The sequence below is a fragment of the Capsicum annuum genome, chromosome 1 (assembly GCF_002878395.1).
Source record: "Capsicum annuum cultivar UCD-10X-F1 chromosome 1, UCD10Xv1.1, whole genome shotgun sequence".
NCBI lineage: Eukaryota > Viridiplantae > Streptophyta > Magnoliopsida > Solanales > Solanaceae > Capsicum > Capsicum annuum.
The window spans coordinates 10,321,988-10,339,644 of NC_061111.1; the positions used below are offsets into that span (position 1 = coordinate 10,321,988).

Genomic DNA, 17,657 nt, shown 5'->3' on the forward strand with positions numbered 1-17,657 from the left:
GGCCAGGACTCTCACTGCCTGCCCTAACCATCAAGGAAAGTATGCGCTGGATCAAGAATAAGCATTGGAAGAACTTTAGGAAGGAGATTGCAGCTGCACAGTGTGGAGCTTTGATCTACTGCATAAGGCAAGCAAGGAACGGGAAGGTGTATAGGGACAGAAAAGTGAATACTTAGTTTATAGTAATACAAAAACAAAAAGAAATTAGAGAAAGAGTGAGTAGATTTACTGGAACAAAAAGAATTAGGGATGTCAAGGATTGATACATAGGATCTGTTGATGAGCTTGTATTTTGCTGTTTTGTTTCTTGGTAGTTTTTCAGAGGTTGCTGGTCATCTCTTAATAGGGATGCTGGTACTTTGCAGTTAGCCTTTGGATTTGGAACACTGTTGGTTGTTCTGATAATAATATTCACTGTTTCTTGCCAAAAAAAAGGGAGGCAGTCTGGTGCACTAAAGCTCCCGCTATGCCTGCGGCCGGGGAAGGACTGAACCATAAAGGTTTGTTGTATGCAGCGTTACCTTGCATTTCTGCAAGAGGCTGTTTTCATGGCTTGGACCGTGACTTCCAGGTCACATGGCAGCAACTTTACTAGTTATCCAGTCTCCCCTTCCTTGAGGTGATGAGTTTTAAATTGTTTTCAAGGTCAAATTTCCATCTTGTTTTCAACACATGAACAAGAAAAAGTCTAGGAGAATGATATCTTTCTTGCAAAACATTTTGCTAGTTGGGAATAATGAATTCTCTGTTTCTATTCTCCTTTATTCAAAGCTCATTTCATCCCAAAAACACCTATACTAAGTGAGTTTACAAAATTCTTACTAACAAGACCTGGCCTCACACTACCAAGAGTTTTAGATGCTAAGTTTTTATTGAAAGATTTTTGTCTCTCCAATTAGTAAGTACATCTTACATCTGAAATATCATAAAGCAGACAAACCAAGAACTATCTCAAACATTTTTATACAAGAAAATAACACCAAAAAATGAAAACTAAAAAACTAAGAAGTTAGTTTAAAAGCTCTTGTTGATTTTCAACATTGTCATTGAGCCCTCAGTATCTTCAAATAAACTGGTTTTATCAAGAAGCTTTTGAATTCCATCAACCCATTTTTGTTTATGGCTTTTGTTCCTGCACTTGAACTCTAGAAGACCCTGAGCTGTCTTTACCCCAAGGTACAAATCTAAGTTTTCAATCTCTTTGTTGAATAGCCATGGTTCACTTTCATCACATACTTCATATACAACACCTGTTGCACATGAATGCCGTCAGACGCGGATGCAAAACGAGTTCAATGAACCCCATAACATTTCACTATAACAACCAAGTTTTTTTTGTAACCAACTTACATATTCCGTTACATTATATATTCTCTAATATAGCATCTCATTATAGCAACCAAAAGATATCCGGATGAACGATGTTGTTATAGAGAGGTTTGACTGTATGTAAAAGGAAAAACAAAGATACTATAGGGGGAAGAGCTTACATTTGTTATTTTTAGAAAAAGCTCCACCAACATGTTTACTCTTCAACTTGATCACAACCTGTCAATTGATCCACAGAAGTCAGTGCCTCCATTTCTATACCTAAACAATTCAACATTTGGAATTTATGATATCTCAAGATCTATAAAGCCTATTGACAGACCTGAGATTTTTTGTTTATATAAACAGACACACGCTTCCATCGTTGCAGACCTAAGAATCCAGAATAAACAACAACAAGTAGATCAGCAGCAGAAACTAGAATGATCTGTTGAACATAGTGTAATAACAAAATTTAGTGAAGTACTTCTTGCATATAAATCAGTGTTTCACCTTTTCTTGTGAGATGCAGCAATTCGCCCGCAAACGGTGGCTCATGTTCATCCATGTCACCAGGGAAAGCAGCAGCAAAACTTTGAGTTTCTACCATGCTTCTGTCACATGGACTTATTGATGCATTCCTCTTTGCTTCTTTTGGTAATCTTGACTTAAGAGCTGCTTCTCCTCTCAAAGCTTTTTATTCATAGAAAAATAGCCACTGTTAGTAATCATGTATATAAAGTATCTCAAATACATTTGCAAGAAGATAGTACGACAACAACTACGTTTCAGTTCCAAACAAGTTCAGGTCTTCAGGACAGTTATATGAATTCTTACTGTTCATGTCACTCTATTTAAGCCTGTCTCAGTTCAATATTATAAAAAAAGTTGGTTTCTCAAGCACTAGAAGTTTTCTATAATTTCTACTGATATACAAATCTTTAGCATAGTACAGTCAGAGTTCTCTATAACAACCATCCTCTATAATAACATTTCGCAATAACGTCCAATGTTTTCTTTGGAACCGATTTTCATGTTATGTTATATTTATATCGTTCTCTATAACAGCATTTCGCTATAGCAGTCAAACAATATTCGTACAGACGATGTTGTTATAGAGAGGTTTGACTGTAAGTGGCTAAATATGTACCTGTGGCAGCTGCAGCTGTTAGTGTGACAAGATCACTAGCACTATGTATGTCCACTGCTGATCTAACAACTGAGGCCACACGTTCATGGTCCGCCCCGGCTGATTCAGCCATTTCAAGACAATGTGAGGCCAGGAGCTCAGTAGCTGATGCTAAAGCCATGCTCATCTTTGAGCTCGAACCGTTGGAGTTCTCTGCTGCTGCAGCAGCTGCCAACGCTGCGGCTAGTCCTGCTATGGACAGGACACTGTGCATATGCGCGTTTTCTAGGCGCACCTTTTCTTTCTTCTTGACTGAGCTATTATTAGAATCCTTATGCTGGAACCACCTTCCAATTCCCCCGGTTTTTCGCCCGTTGTGTGAATTCAAAATCTTGGTCTCTGGCTGCAAGCAAATCCATTAATCAGAAAATTAATTGACAGGTTGGATTTCTTTCAACTCTTTTGAATTGTGATGTTATGGATAGAGATTTAAGAATATTAAAACAAATCAATAGAAAGTTGATCTTATTTTATAATTTTTAATCTTTATATGAACCTAATGCACTCAATTTCTCCATGTTTAACTAGCAATCAATCTTGAAGTCCATATGCATGTGACATTCTGGATAAGCTTTTTTAACCCCTATTTCCCCTCTTGTTTAGGAATGTTAGTCTACTTTCTTAATTTGTGGATTTCAGAAGAAGGGGAACCTTGGAGAAGTTGTCTCCGTGTGACCTATAGGTCATAGGAAGAGACGGAGCAACATTTGCTCCAGAGGGTTCATCCGAATCCCCTTCGACAGAAAATTATACTGTTTTTATACTATTTTTACATGATTTAAAATATTTTTTATGCATATTTAGTAGATGTTGAACCCCTTTGACTAGTTCATATATTTATTTCTGAACCCCCTCAATGAAAATCCTGGCTTTGCCACTGGTCATAGGTTCGAGCCGTGGAATCAACCACTTGAGCTTCCATCAGGGTAGGCTACCTACATCACGCACCGTTGGAACGTGAACCCAACCCTTCATGAACGCGGGATGCTTTGTGCAGCAGGATCTCCCTTTTTTTGTTTGACTTAAAAGCATCAAACATGTCTCATGTCATCACCAAGTTCAAGATTCAAGAAATGCTAAAAATGTAAACCATGAACACAAACCATAAGGTGAATTTGGAAAACTTACGAGTTGTGGAGGTGGAGAAACTGACTCATTGATCACACTAAACTTCCTTTCAAATGAATAATGTTTCTGTTTCTGAGCAAGTGCTTTTGATAATTCAGAAGCAGAAAGGCTCCAAGATCTTGACAAAAAGTCCATTGGCTCCATTGGTGTTTGTGGTTGATGAACAGATGGTAAATCTACTTTCATCTCTTCATCTTCTTCAACACTTGAAAGCCAACTATCTGAATCATTGTTCTTCTTCCACCCTAAAAGATAGCTTTCCTCCATAACACTTCTCAATTCAATATTCTTCTGCTCTTAAATTCCACTCTTTTGATAACTTTGCCTGTATATTTTTGAGTTCAAACAAAACGAAAAGTGTAAGACGAGAGAGTTACTGCAGCAGAAATGAAGTGTATACATGTATTGTATATTTTCTAATCAAAGGCGGATTTAGAGCGGATTCAACTGAACACACTACTTTAGACTCAAATCACTCATACAAGTGAGCAAAAAAACCATTCACTTCAGCCGCGTTTAGTATGACAGAAGTCATTTTTCGTGAAAATTTTTGGTAAATGACCATTCACTTGCTGACGGAGCAACATACCAGAAAAAAATAAAGAAGATCACTGACAGAATGAAGAATGTAAAGTTAACAACAAACACACTTTGCAACCATCATACTATATATAAAAATATACAGCTAGGTCGTGAACAGCCAACCATCTTACTATGAAAATTAGACAGCTCCAATTTATATTTGATTTTCTTGAAAAAAGACTTACTTCGTACTAAACACGCTCTGTATCTTGAATCCGCCTCTGATTTTCGCCAAAAGATGAGCAAAGAAGGGGGGAAGAAAATGACTTACCTTAACAAATCTTACTGTATACAAACACTATTAGCACAAAAAAGAACATAAACACTTGTCTCAGCTTTAGAAGTAGATTGAGTTTATATATAGAAGAGACAACAAAGCAAACAACAGAGGTACATGATAGCTAAACATAGGCACACTTGGTCTCATGAAGACACAAAAAAAATACATTAAAATATACGTATGTCCTCGTGGAAAAAATAAAATAAAATACATTACACCCGCCTCGCCATTCGCCATTGGTGACGAGGCACTCGCCTTTTACAACACTGCCCGAGCATAAAATAAAATCTCATTTTTCAGAGGGTCCTGAGCTAAAAGTAAACTCCTATTTTTTAAAGGGTCCGCAGCATAAAGTAAATTCTGATTTTCCAGAAGGATCCTCAGCGAAATCCTGAGTAGAAAGTAAATTTCCATTATATGGGTCCTGAGCGGAAAGTTAATTCCCATTTTTTAGAAGGTTTTGAGCTGAAATTAAATTTTCATTTTTCAGGAGGTCCAGTATTCACGTATTCCAAAATAATATTCTATTAATAATAAAAAAAATTAGTATAAAATAACATTAATTTGACTAAATCTAAGAAAACATTGTCCTGATTGAACGGACCTTTGTTTCCTAACGTTAAAACAATTGTTACAAAAGATTGGATTAATTTATACACAAGCACACGAGTCTACAGTCATGTGAACAAAAAATATTTTATTTCATGTAGGATTATTTATATCTCATATATCGATATACGCGGACACTGTAAAAAAATTACGATATTAACAACGTATTTGATCTGATACAGCATGTAATATATCTTATCTTAGATTACTACATCCCCTCCGATTAAATTTTTCTAAGCCAAATTAAGCTGGGATGAATTCCTAGCTTCTTCATCAGATTCGCCACTGAATATACCTTATTTTCTAGGTTATTATATTCTATTTAATATGTTGAGTTCTAAATCTATTATTTCTGCATATTTAGTGAGTTTTTTAACAGATACACCGTGTTGACTGAGCCAAAGCAAGAATGAATCAGTAACTTCTTCACTAGATTCACCTATATCATATTTTCATGTTACTACATCCCGTTTAATTTATTGAGTTCGAAATATATGACTTATACATATCTATTCGATTTTTCAACATATACATAAGAAGGTCTAAGCTAAAGCTACGATGAACTTATAGCTTCTTCACTAGATTTTCCACTGAACATGTAGCTTATTTTTCAGATTTCTTAATTACGTGGTGTTACCAGTATTTATATTATATAGTTTGATCAAATAAATATACACTAATCTTTGACCATATAAAAGTTAAAGACTGTAGCAACAAGGATAGTGGAGGTCAAATCTATTAGTATGTGTTTTAGACATGACTTTCGGTGGATGTTAACTTTGGGAGTACACTATTTATTATATTACGGTCTTTGTGAAACCGTGTTTTAATAAATTGCATTTGTGAACCTTGGATTTGGGAAGAGGCTATTTAGGGAAAAACACTTGGTGAAATTTTATTTGTTTTAGGTTATGCACTTCATGACAAAAAAAAAAAATGATAAATAAAGCATTTCGTATTTATGATGAGTCAGCAGAAGAGCTACATTTTAAGAAATGTGGCGTAGATAATTTATCTTAGTTCTATCTTTGCCTTTTGTTGAGATGAAAGTTTGTATTTATGAAGAGTCGCATTTTAAGGAATGTAAATTAGACGACCTATTCGAATTCTGTCTTTTTCTTTTGTTGAGATGAAAGTTCGTATTTATGAAAAGTCGGTACAAGAGTCACATTTTAAGGAATATGATGTAGACAACCTATCTTAATTCTGTCTTTGTCTTTTGTTGAGACGGAAGTTCAGAGGCACATTTTAAGAAATGTGACGTATATAGCGTATTCTAATTCTGTCTCTACCTTTTGTTGGGATGAAAGTATAATATGAGATATACAGGGGCAACATTTTGTTGAGATGGAAGTATAACATGAGATATATAGGGGCAACAAATTAAAATGTTCAAGAATTTTCTAACCTTTTTTTCTATTTTTCGTATATCTTATTGACTGATTTTTCGTGAAGTTAATGAACAAGTAAGTTAATTGTTTGCAAAATCAAGTTATTTATATACAAGAATAAGGATTTTTTATTTAGAAGTGTCTTGTCATTTATTAATTATAAGAATAAGGTCTCAAGTTCAAAAATTAACTCTTATAATATTGTATTACTGTATTAAATACTATCAAAAATTAGGTTTTCTATTCAAACTCATTCGCGAATATGAGGGGTGCTCAGGTGGTACTCCGCATTGGGAAGATCACCTGTTCAACTAATTCGATCGCGTAAATATCTACGATAAATGTAGCTCATAATTTTGAAATAAAGAATATAATTACTCTAGCTACCCCTTCAATTTATGTGAACCTATTGAAGTGAGCACAAACTATTTTATTTTTTTTAAAAAAAGGAAAAATTTATAACTTGTGATCCGAAATATGAGTGATTATTATAAGATCTTTCAAACTTGTGATCTTTAAAGACTCAAACATGTCATATATATAATACTTGTGCGGCTGAAAAGAAATCATTACGAGTAAAATAGAACATTAAAAGCCAAATTATTTTTAAATCTAAAAATAAGCACTCTTTTTTTTTAATGAAAGATTTTGTTTTAAAAAATCACAATTAGAAGAAGTAAATACTTAAAATGCACCGATAATGTAAACTAATTAACATTATCATTGTAATAGTACTACACAAGTTAATTTTTTTTATTTTTTATTTTTTTTGTGGAAAAAAAAGACCAATCATGTAGCAAAGTGGTGATAACTGAAAAGATAGGCATTGTGGGATGATGATGAACAACAAAAAATTCTTCAAGTGCAAGTGATCACACTTGACATTTTATTATCTTAACAAATAAAATATATATAACTCAAAAAGCTGACTTAAAAAGTTAAAACTCTGGTGAGTTTTACAGCTATTGCATGTCTTTTGCTACTTTATGCTCTTATTAGATCTCTGCATAAACAGTAAATAAATTTTTTATCATTAGATTATTTAAAAAATATTTATAAATTAATTAATTTCTTTAAAATGTAGCATTTATAATCCTGAAATAAAATAATTTGATCATGCAAAAATTGTATACATTAATAATATATATATCTTTAATCCCAACACAAAATGAATTTTACTTGGAATCCCATGCTAGCACAATGATTTTGCTTCCTATAGCCAAGAGTTATTTGCAAATAGGAATAATCATTGTTTTGCAACTTTAGGGAAATTAATAGCCACACTATGTTTCCATATTTTACTCTCATTATTATTTCCATTTGACATATGCATCATGATTTGTCAAAACACTTGATAAGACTACTTTTAGACTCATGCCCTATCAATCAATTAAGATATAAACGAAAATGTAGAAGAGGTGATATGATATCTCTCGATAGCTTTTATTTTTATTTTTTTCTTTAATTTTTTTGACACTTTTTTGTTCCATAATTTAGTTAATAATATTTTTCTTAATTTTAAATTGAACTATTATGCATTTCTACCTTACCTAATGAGTTTCACTAAATATTAATTAATAAAATTATTTAATTACTCATCGATTACAAATTGAATTTGTGTTTTGCAGAAAATTTGGTCAAGCCTTTTCATCTTCCTAACCAAGGTGCATTTGTCCATTTATATATAAGATGCTATCACTTTTTAAGATTCATATCAACCCTCCCATGTTGTCTTTTTGTATACCAACCCTAAAATTTAGATGTTGAGCTCTTTGAACAATTAATTAACTAATTTAAAATATTCAAATTTTAAGCTTTATCTGAATTTCAGATTTGAAGACTGAAATAACAAATCTTGTGCAAAAAAGATTGAGACTTCTCCAATTTTAATAGGAAAAACAGGTCTATTAATTCTCAACACACAATAACAATGTGTTTGGATTGTTGCTGCCCATCGTATTGTGTTGTATTATTATTATCAATACAATGCATGTTTGTTTTGATTGTTGCTTTGTATCATATCATTTAGTTTCATTATTACGTAATGACGAAAAGTCTGATGATTTGATAGAAAAATAATTTGTTCTATATAATGACTCGTAGGAAACAAAGAGAAAGTAAACATACAGAGCACAAATATTTCTTGGAACGAAGCTAATGGAGTTTCACGAAGTATCTCCTATACCTAACATTTTTATTTTTTTTGATACTTCATTGCTGAATATCAGAAAAGTGATGAATTTTACTCTTTAGCTATAAAATTTATCCGTCGCTAATTCTTTATTGATTTTTGATATATAGAGTATACACTGATTAAAATTGTTGTTACACAATCATTGTATCTTACTTGTTCTTTACATCATATAAAACTTGAACTCCTATTGGAAAAAGGATCAAAAGAACAAAATTACAGTATCTTCGTAATAAAGAAAGAAAGAAAAATTGTCAAAAGAAGCATGAAAAAAAGATCAAGAAAGAAAACTTTAGATGATATAACTTCTAACTAATTAGATTTTTGGTTTGATAATTCAACAGAGATTATTTATTCTCTCCTCATTGTCATTGACTTGTGAAAAAAGCAAGTGTAAAATTTTCAAACAAAGAGCTTTATTGTTAGTGGGAATATATATATATATATGCATGTAGTCCAATCAATCATGAAGGGAATATTAATCTTTATATCCAGTTTGCAGAGCTTATGGAGTATAAAGTAAAGGGCAGATCGGTGAACTAAAGCTCTCACTATACACGAGGTTCAGAGAAGGATCGAACCATTAAGACTTATTTTACACAGTCTTATCTTGTATTTCTCCAGGTGATTGTTTCCACGGCTTACACTCGTGACCTTCTGATCACATGACAATAACTTTACCTGTTATTGAGTAAAAAGTAGAAAAGTAAAATGCAAAATTTTAAAAGCTATGATTCAACAAAAAGAGCTATAGATAAATAGAAGATTTTGCTTTTTGCACACTCTATTGGAAAGATGCCTTTTGATTTGCTTTTCCCTCACGCGTCAAATTATTTTTACCCTTCTTTATGGCCCAAAGGAAATGCAACTTTATGATTCATTACAAATGTTCTTTTAGGATGTGTCAAAATATTTTTAAAAAAATAAGTGATTTTCTAATTTATGATAGGGAAAGAGATGTAAAAGGCTATTCAATGCAAGGGTTCTTGCATTTTTTTGATGCAGTTAGCGACAAGAGTTTCTCCTGAGGCTGAACGTCGTGATCTTTACCTTAAAGCTGCTAGTAAGTGATGTAGAAAATACTGTCTCACGAGTATATATTATAGGTAAATAATATCATTGGGGTGGGGGTGGAGGGTCGGGTGGTGGAGTTTGGTGTAGGGGTGGCGTCGTGGCAGGGGTGGAGAGGAGATGAGTAACGTGAATTGTCACTTACGGAATTTGTTTTCCCATTTTCATCGGAGAAGTTATTTTTCTAACTTTTATGAAACTTGTTTCCTAAAACTAATATTTCTCAAAATATTTTGACCAATCCAAACATGAAAAAAACTGTCATACCAAACACACCCTTAGTTATATTGTCTTGTGCATGGAAATCAATAAAATAAAACACAAAAATGTTTGTAGGATTATTCTCTTCTATTCATAATAAAATGTGTAATTGGTCATATTATTGAGTAGTAATTTGTGTCCATGTTGATTGTTAATTAAAGCCTAATGAAACGCTCTATGTACAAGTATTTGGATATGATTTGATTGAAGTTGAAAATAATAATTAATATTTGAAAAGTGAAAATCTCCTTAGCTTGTTCATGTGCTTGAGCCACTAAAAAGAATTAATCACGCCAAAATAAATAAAGTAAAGTGATTTGAAGATATACATGCGTAATCATATGTAAGTGCTTACTCAGATTATTTTTGCATAATACGTATCATATCATAAAACTTAAAAAGTTATGTAAAGGGGAAAATGTTTGGAAAGTGATAATCCATTGTGGGGTCGACAAAAGTATTTGATTAGTGGGGAAAAAATGATATACTTCTAATGTTGAATCACGATATGAGGAGAAGAGTAATTATTTCAAGAGTATGGTAGATAAGATTAGACTTTATAAAGTTAGATTGGTAAAACGGCAACTTTCTGCAACAATGTGATAAAGTCGTCTTTAAATTGAAAAAAATTAAAAATTCTTTAACCAAAGATATATACATAAAAAATAAAAAATAATAATAATGGAAAAAGATACATACCTAACACACCCTATGTAGTGTGTAGTATTAACTCCATTTATTTCATTTTATTGATGATTTTGACTAGATATAAAATTTATATTAACCATTTGACTTATGTTATTATATTGATGGTGGATGAGAATATCAAAATAATGTTGAATCAAGAGCAAATATCACATTTAAGTAAGTCTAAATAGTTCAATGAACGCATGACAACAACAACATGCTCACTGTAATCCCACAAGTGGGGTATGGAGAGTACGGTGTGTATTATGTACCTGGTGAAGATAGAGAGACTACATAAAAATAAAGCATATCCAAATCAATTATTATAGAAAGAAAGTAGAGTAGAACCATCAAACACTACATAAAAATTTACATTTCATGATTTGAAAAAGAAAACACAATCAAAAGGAGATTTACACTTGATGATTTGATTAAAAACAAAGAACTCTAAGCAGTCTTCAGAGACTGGAAGTGGATCATGAAGATCCAATGAACACATCACCATAAATAAGCCCAGCTAATCCACCACCAATTAGAGGCCCAACCCAATAGATCCAGTTTTGTGAGAAGTCACCAGCAACCACAGCAGGCCCAAATGATCTAAGCTGGGTTCATTGACCCACCACTAAATGGGCCAGCAGCCAATATATTTGCTGAGCCCTTTTTGGGGTCTGCTGCAGTGGCATAATCTGTGTATACAAGTGCAAATGTGGTGATTATCTCCATTACTACTCCTTGAAATCCACTAAGCCCAGCAGTAACTCCATGAGTAGGAATAGCCTGCAAAAGCCCAACAGATTTAGGCCCATTAAATTAGAAATTTCCCTCACCAGAACTTGAGCGTACTAGCTATTTTTCGACCCTATCTTTAAAAAATAATCATGAGCTTCAATATCCATGGGTGAAACTTTGTGAAATCTCATGGTAGAATTTGAAGCTGATAGTGGTTGTTTTTAAATTATAGGAACTGAAAAGTGACTATTATTAGACTATGGACTATTTTCTTTTGGATTTTAGCATTTTTGCAAATTATTTTCATCATAGTTTACATGGTCATTAGAATTCTAACTTATAGGTTGTTGTTGATTTGTCATCTCAGAGTCTCAAACATTAGTATATTTGATTTTTGCCCAAATAGACCCTACGGAATTGCAGCTATGCCCTTTTCCGAAATGTCTCACTTTGTTGTGCAAGCACTTTTGCTTTTCCTTTTAGATAAGCTTTCCGCTTTCAGCCGTTCCATTAAAGAGGTAGGATGTTTTCTATTCAAAGATTTTTCATTTTTAAAACTCAAAATCGATCTTAATTAAAACTGTTGATACTCGAGTCATTCTATCATACATCTCCATGATCTTGGAAATGTAAATTTTGCATATGAATTTTAGGAAACATCTTCTTTTTTTTTTTCTCTTATTTTAATCAGATGGTATTTATGTTAAATTATAATTTTGGAAAAAAACAACCCTAAATATTGTTGAAATAATAGGCATACCAATCCATGAGTCACAAATTTGAGGAGAAGGCAAGCAATAGTGGAGCCAAGCAATTGGGCAATCCAATAGAAGAAACCAGTCAAGATAGTTATATGGCCCCCAACAGCCAATCCAATGGTGACAGCTGGATTCAAATGTCCACATGATATGTTAATGCAAATCCATGTGCAACTGCTACTCCAACTAAACCAGCTGGATCAAGAGCTGCATCTGATGTCATCTTATCTATAAAATCACCAAAAAGAAAAATGTAAAATTGTATCTAATGGTTACATTAGGATTAATACATCCCTTAGGTATGGCTATCCTTGTAAATATTGTGCGAATGCAAAATGTTTCGTACATTGAACTATGTGTTATATTTTCACTTATATGGATTGGAGTTGCAACTTTTCTACATCGAAGATATAAAAGTTTTTTTCAACATAATTAGGTCACTTTGTAAGGTGATTAAATGTAAAATTCTTTATTAAAATTAGTAACCTTCTACGACAAATTAAACTATATGAATACTCATTACTTACTGTCGGTTATTGCAGATCCAACACCAGCAAAAACAAAGACAAGAGTGGCAATGAACTCAGCTAGATAAGCCTTGAGTAAAGTTGCAGTAACAGAGTCATTATAGTAACCAAATGCAATCTCAACCATTGTTTTTTTTGCTTTCAATTAAAAGATTCTAATTAACCAACTCTATGGGATTTTCTAAAACTTGATGCTTTTCAGGTTTTACACAAAAGCTATAGCTTTTTATATAATTGAGACTTTACAATATAATTAGAAAGGAACAAAAAAGTATACTAAGTATGAGTTAGGTGTCACTGACCATATGGGGCATTATGAATGAATGGTTGGCGCCGGCCCACCGGCTTTCTTTCATATATATTACACACATTTTTCTCCTTACCATCAACAATGTAGTCATTTACGAGTTTTGTTTAAGGGAGATTTTCTCTCAATAATTTTATGTTTTCTTTGATATTAGTTTCCATGTATAGGCCAGTTGGCCAAATTATATCAATGATATTATATTTTTAATTTATATTGTGTCACCTGAATTATCACCGTCTTGTTAGGATAACGTCTCTCTCTACCTAACGTCTTTCTCTCTTACACTGGCTAACGTCTTTCTCTCTCTCTGGCGAAGCAGATGCCGGAGTAAGAACATCACCGGCGACAGGTAAGTACGATACCATATCCTTCTCCCTTCGTCTCTCCCCCTCTCTCTCCCTCTCTCCCCCTCCGTCATTCCCTAAAGCTGGTTCACTCTCTCGTCAGACTGTGGGTTACCGTTTGCACTCCGGCGACGGGATAGAATCGAAGCCAATCAAAATAATAATAATAAAAAAAGACCAGATCTGACTCTCAAACCAGATCTGACCGGCGACTTTTCGGGGACGTTATTCCAGCGACCAATCTACCCCAATTTGCTGGATTTCAGCGCAGGAAGCAGGAGCTGAATACTTGATCTACGTATCCCGGTGACTTCTAACCTCGAAACTTTATTTTAACGCACTATCTTGTATCACGCCTTTTTATATTGTCTCCACTGTTTAAATTTTGCGTTGGTTATTTTGCTACGGGATGCCTGGTATTTCTAGGCTGTCTGGTTATCTTCACTGAGTATTTCTAGCATTTGTTCTTGAAATTTTTGTTGCATTGTATGCTTTGCGTTTGCCTTTTATAGTTATTACAGTTTTTAGCCTTCTCTGTTCTTTCTGTGAGTAGTGGCTTCGGTGGCTAATGGTGGAGTAGGGTCATCTCTTAGGGGGTTGAGGGTGGGGTCGGCGTTTGGGGGTAGTTAGGTTGGAGATTCGGAGTACGAGGTTTTAAAGGAGGAGATAAGAGAGATGATAGGTTGAGGGTAGGGTCGTGGAACATAGGGACCCTTCAGGGTAAGTTAATAGAACTGGTAAAGATTCTAAGGAAGAGAAGAATCAATATTGCGTGTGTCCAGGAGACCAAGTGGGTAGGTTCTAAGGCTAGGGATGTTGATGGGTACAAGTTGTGGTACTCAGGTAGTGAGAGGCGTAGGAATGGCGTAGGTATCTTAGTGGACAAAGAGCTTAGGGGGCAGGTAGTGGAGGTTAAAAGGGTTAGTGATAGGGTGATGTCTATCAAGTTAATTGTTGGGGGGTCTTCTGTGAATATCTGTAGTGCGTACGCGCCACATGCGGGCTTGGACGAGAAGGAGAAGAAGAAACTTTGGGAGGTTTTGGACGAGGTAGTAAGAGGCGTGCCTAGTTCAAAGATGATTTTCATATGAGGGGATTTTAATGGGCATATCGGGTCTCTGCCGATGGGTTATGATGATATGCATGGAGGTTTCGGGTTTGGGGATAGGAATGTTGAGGGAGCTGCTCTTTTAGATTTTGCGAGGGCCTTTGGGTTAGTGGTAGTGAATTCCAACATTTCGAAGAAAGAGGAGCATCTGGTTACTTTTCGTAGTAGGCTAGCCAAGACTCAAATTGACTTTTCGCTGCTTAGGAAGGGGGATAGATCAATGTGTAAGGATTTTAAGGTTATCCCGAGTGAGAATTTTGCGACCCAGCATAGACTTCTAGTAATGGACTTGGGTATCAAAAACGACAAGAAGGCATGGGGTGGGAAGGGCCGTCCTAGAGTTAGGTGGGGTAGACTGACTCCAGCTAGTGCCCTGGAGATAGGGGTAAAATTAAAAGGGATGGGAGTTTGGGAGAATAGCGGAGACGTGGATAGTATGTGGGATAGGGCCGCGGGATGCATCAAAGAATCTGCTAAAGAAGTATTGGGTGTCTCGAGGGGCTGGTCGGGCCGATATCGGAGGGATTGGTGGTAGAATGAAGATGTTAAGAAGAAGGTAGAGATGAAGAATGTTGCTTATGTTAAGTTGGTGGAGAGTAGGGTTGAAGAGGGGAAACGGGTTAGTATGGAGGAGTATAAGTTAGCTAAGAAGGAGGCTAAGTTAGCAGTTACAGCTGCTATGACAGCAGCTTTTGAGAGTTTATATACGGGGTTAGAGGAGAAAGGCGAGAAAAAGAGGTTGTTTAGGCTTGCCAAGGCTAGGGAGCGGAAGGGTCAGGATCTGGATCAAGGAAAGTGCATTAAGGGGGAAGATGGCAGAGTATTGGTGGAGGACGCCCTCATTAAGAAAAGATGGCAGTCGTATTTTCATAAGCTCTTGAATGACGAGGGGGATAAAGGTATTGTGTTAGGGGAGTTGGAGCATACTAGGGAGTGTCACAATTTCGGCTATTGTCGGTGTTTTAAAGTAGAGGAGGTTAGTGAGGCTATTCATAAGATGCGAAGGGGCAGGGCGACGGGGTCCGACGAGATTTCGGTGGATTTTTGGAAGTTTTCTAGCGTGGCTGGGTTAAGGTGGCTGACCAACTTGTTTAACAATATTTTTATGTCCGAGAAGATGCCTGAGGCATGGAGATGGAGCACGATGATTCCTCTATATAAGAACAAGGGTGACATTCAGAGTTGAAACAACTACCAGGGTATTAAGTTGTTGAGTCACACGATGAAGATTTGGGAGAAGGTAGTGGAGCGAAGGTTGAGAAATATTATGTCTATTTCAGAGAATCAATTTAGATTTATGTTTGATCGCTCGACGACTGAGGCAATTCACCTTGTGCAGAGACTGGTAGAGCAGTATAGAGAGAGGAAGAGAGATCTTTACATGGTGTTTATTGACTTGGAAAAGGCGTATGACAAGGTCCTTAGAGAGATTCTTTAAAGATACTTGGAGGCGAGGGAGGTTCCTGTGGCGTACATTAGAGCGATTAAAGATATGTATGAGGGGGCAAAGACTCAAGTAAGGACGGTGGGAGGAGATTCTGAGCACTTTTCGATCTTGACAGGGTTGCATCAGGGATCATCTCTTAGTCCGTTCTTATTTGTCGTGGTGATGGATGGGCTGACGCGGAGTTTACAAGGCGAGGTACCTTGGTGTATGCTTTTTGCGGATGATGTAGTTTTGATTGATGAGTCGCGGCAAGGTGTTAATAATAAGCTGGAGGTTTGGAGACAAACTCTGGAGTCTAAAGGTTTCAAATTGAGTAGGACCAAGACGGAGTGTTTGGAGTGCAAGTTTAGTGATTCAAGGCAAGAGGAAGAGGTAGTGGTGAAGTTGGACTCTCAGGCAGTTTGCAAGAGGGATAGTTTTAAGTATCTTGGGCCTACGATCCAGGAAAATAGAGAGATAGATGAGGATGTCTCGCACTATATTGGGGCAGGTTGGATGAAATGACGGCTCACTTCAGAGATTTTATGCGATAAGAAGGTGCCTCCCAAGCTTAAAGGCAAATTCTATAGATTTGCAATCTGGATGGCTATGTTGTACGGAGCGGAGTGTTGGCCAGTTAAGACTTCCCATATCCAAAAGTTGAAGGTGGCAGAAATGAGGATGTTACGTTGGATGTGTGGTCTTACAAGGGCTGACAGGGTTAGGAATGAGATTATTCGGGAGAAGGTGGGAGTGGTATTGGTGGAGGAAAAAATGCGGGAAGTGAGGTTGAGATGGTTTGGTCATGTGATGAGGAGGGGCACGGATGCCCCAATTCGTAGGTGTGAGAGACTAGTGTTAGATGGTTTCAAGCGAGGTAGGGGTAGACCAAAGAAATACTGGAGAGAAGTGATTAGACGTGACCTAAAGCAGTTATATCTCACTGAAGACATGACCCTTGATAGGAAGGTTTGGGGAAAAAACACTAGGATAGAGGGATAAGGTGGGTGGATGAATCGTAGTCTGTAGTTTGGAAGGTTTTGGTGTCTTTTGTTTGGTATTGTACATTACTTTTATGGATGTTGTATCTATGTTAGTTTTATCATGTTTCATGCTTTGAATATTTTTGTATATTGTCCTGTGTCTTGAGCCGGGGGTCTATCGGAAACAGCCTCTCTACTTTTTTAGAGGTAGAGGTATGGACTGCATACATTCTACCCTCCCCTGATTCCACTAGGTGGAAATATACTGGGTTTGTTGTTGTTGTTGTTGTTTTGCAAATTATAAGCTTCCACATGACGCCCTTTCGATTTCAAACCCAATATGTGGTGTTAGAGCCTTTGGTTCAAAAATCTGATGGTTCAATTGAGGAAATTTTAAGATCAAAGTTGCAATCAACTTGGCGATGATGAAGTTTTTTGTAAAAAAAAAAAAGTTCAAAAAAAAAACTACTCTTGGAGAAAAAGTTTCAAACAAAATTTCAACAATCTTGCTGCTAATGTCACGCCCCAAAATCCCATCGGGTCGGACTGGCACCCGAAGCCGAGAAGGCCCGGGAGAACCCGTTCAAATACCTGTACTTACCCGATAAGAGAGAACTTTCATCACTTAGTTCAATTAATCTTTGAGATTGTTATTTCGGTCGTCACCACATTTTTGATACCTTGAAACAATGATACATCAATAGGAACCAAGTAATAGACCTTCTATACAATAACGATGTAATAAGGACTCATTGGTACATCAACAATATGTTTC

General features: G+C 35.6%; 1 protein-coding gene and 1 pseudogene across 2 annotated transcripts; both read right to left on the bottom strand.

Annotated features, from left to right (window-relative positions):
- Positions 1-852: 852 nt before the first annotated feature.
- Positions 853-4,710, bottom strand: LOC107867746 (VAN3-binding protein). Of its 2 annotated transcripts, none has more exons than XM_016714136.2 (7): positions 4,393-4,710; positions 3,626-3,950; positions 2,459-2,840; positions 1,822-2,001; positions 1,652-1,701; positions 1,491-1,548; positions 853-1,250 (listed from the first exon to the last, which is right to left on the bottom strand). In XM_016714136.2, exons 2-7 carry the CDS (start codon positions 3,890-3,892, stop codon positions 1,015-1,017), a joined length of 1,173 nt encoding a protein of 390 aa, XP_016569622.1. In that variant the 5' UTR covers positions 3,893-3,950; positions 4,393-4,710; the 3' UTR covers positions 853-1,014. The 2 variants fall into 2 exon arrangements, with proteins under 2 accessions (XP_016569622.1, XP_016569629.1); XM_016714143.2 differs by having other exon boundaries at positions 4,479-4,651.
- Positions 4,711-11,109: 6,399 nt separating this feature from the next.
- LOC107863332 lies at positions 11,110-13,084 on the bottom strand (annotated as a pseudogene).
- Between the last annotated feature and the right edge of the window lie 4,573 nt (positions 13,085-17,657).

What these genes read in the sequence shown, in the direction of transcription:
- LOC107867746 (XM_016714136.2), bottom strand. Translation starts at nt 3,892, where the DNA reads ATGGAGGAAAGCTATCTTTTAGGGTGGAAGAAGAACAATGATTCAGAT. An exon ending in TTTCTCCACCTCCACAACTC is followed by an intron (nt 2,841 to 3,625) that starts GTAAGTTTTCCA and finishes ATTTGCTTGCAG; the next exon opens with CCAGAGACCAAGATTTTGAA. An exon ending in AACAGCTGCAGCTGCCACAG is followed by an intron (nt 2,002 to 2,458) that starts GTACATATTTAG and finishes ATGAATAAAAAG; the next exon opens with CTTTGAGAGGAGAAGCAGCT.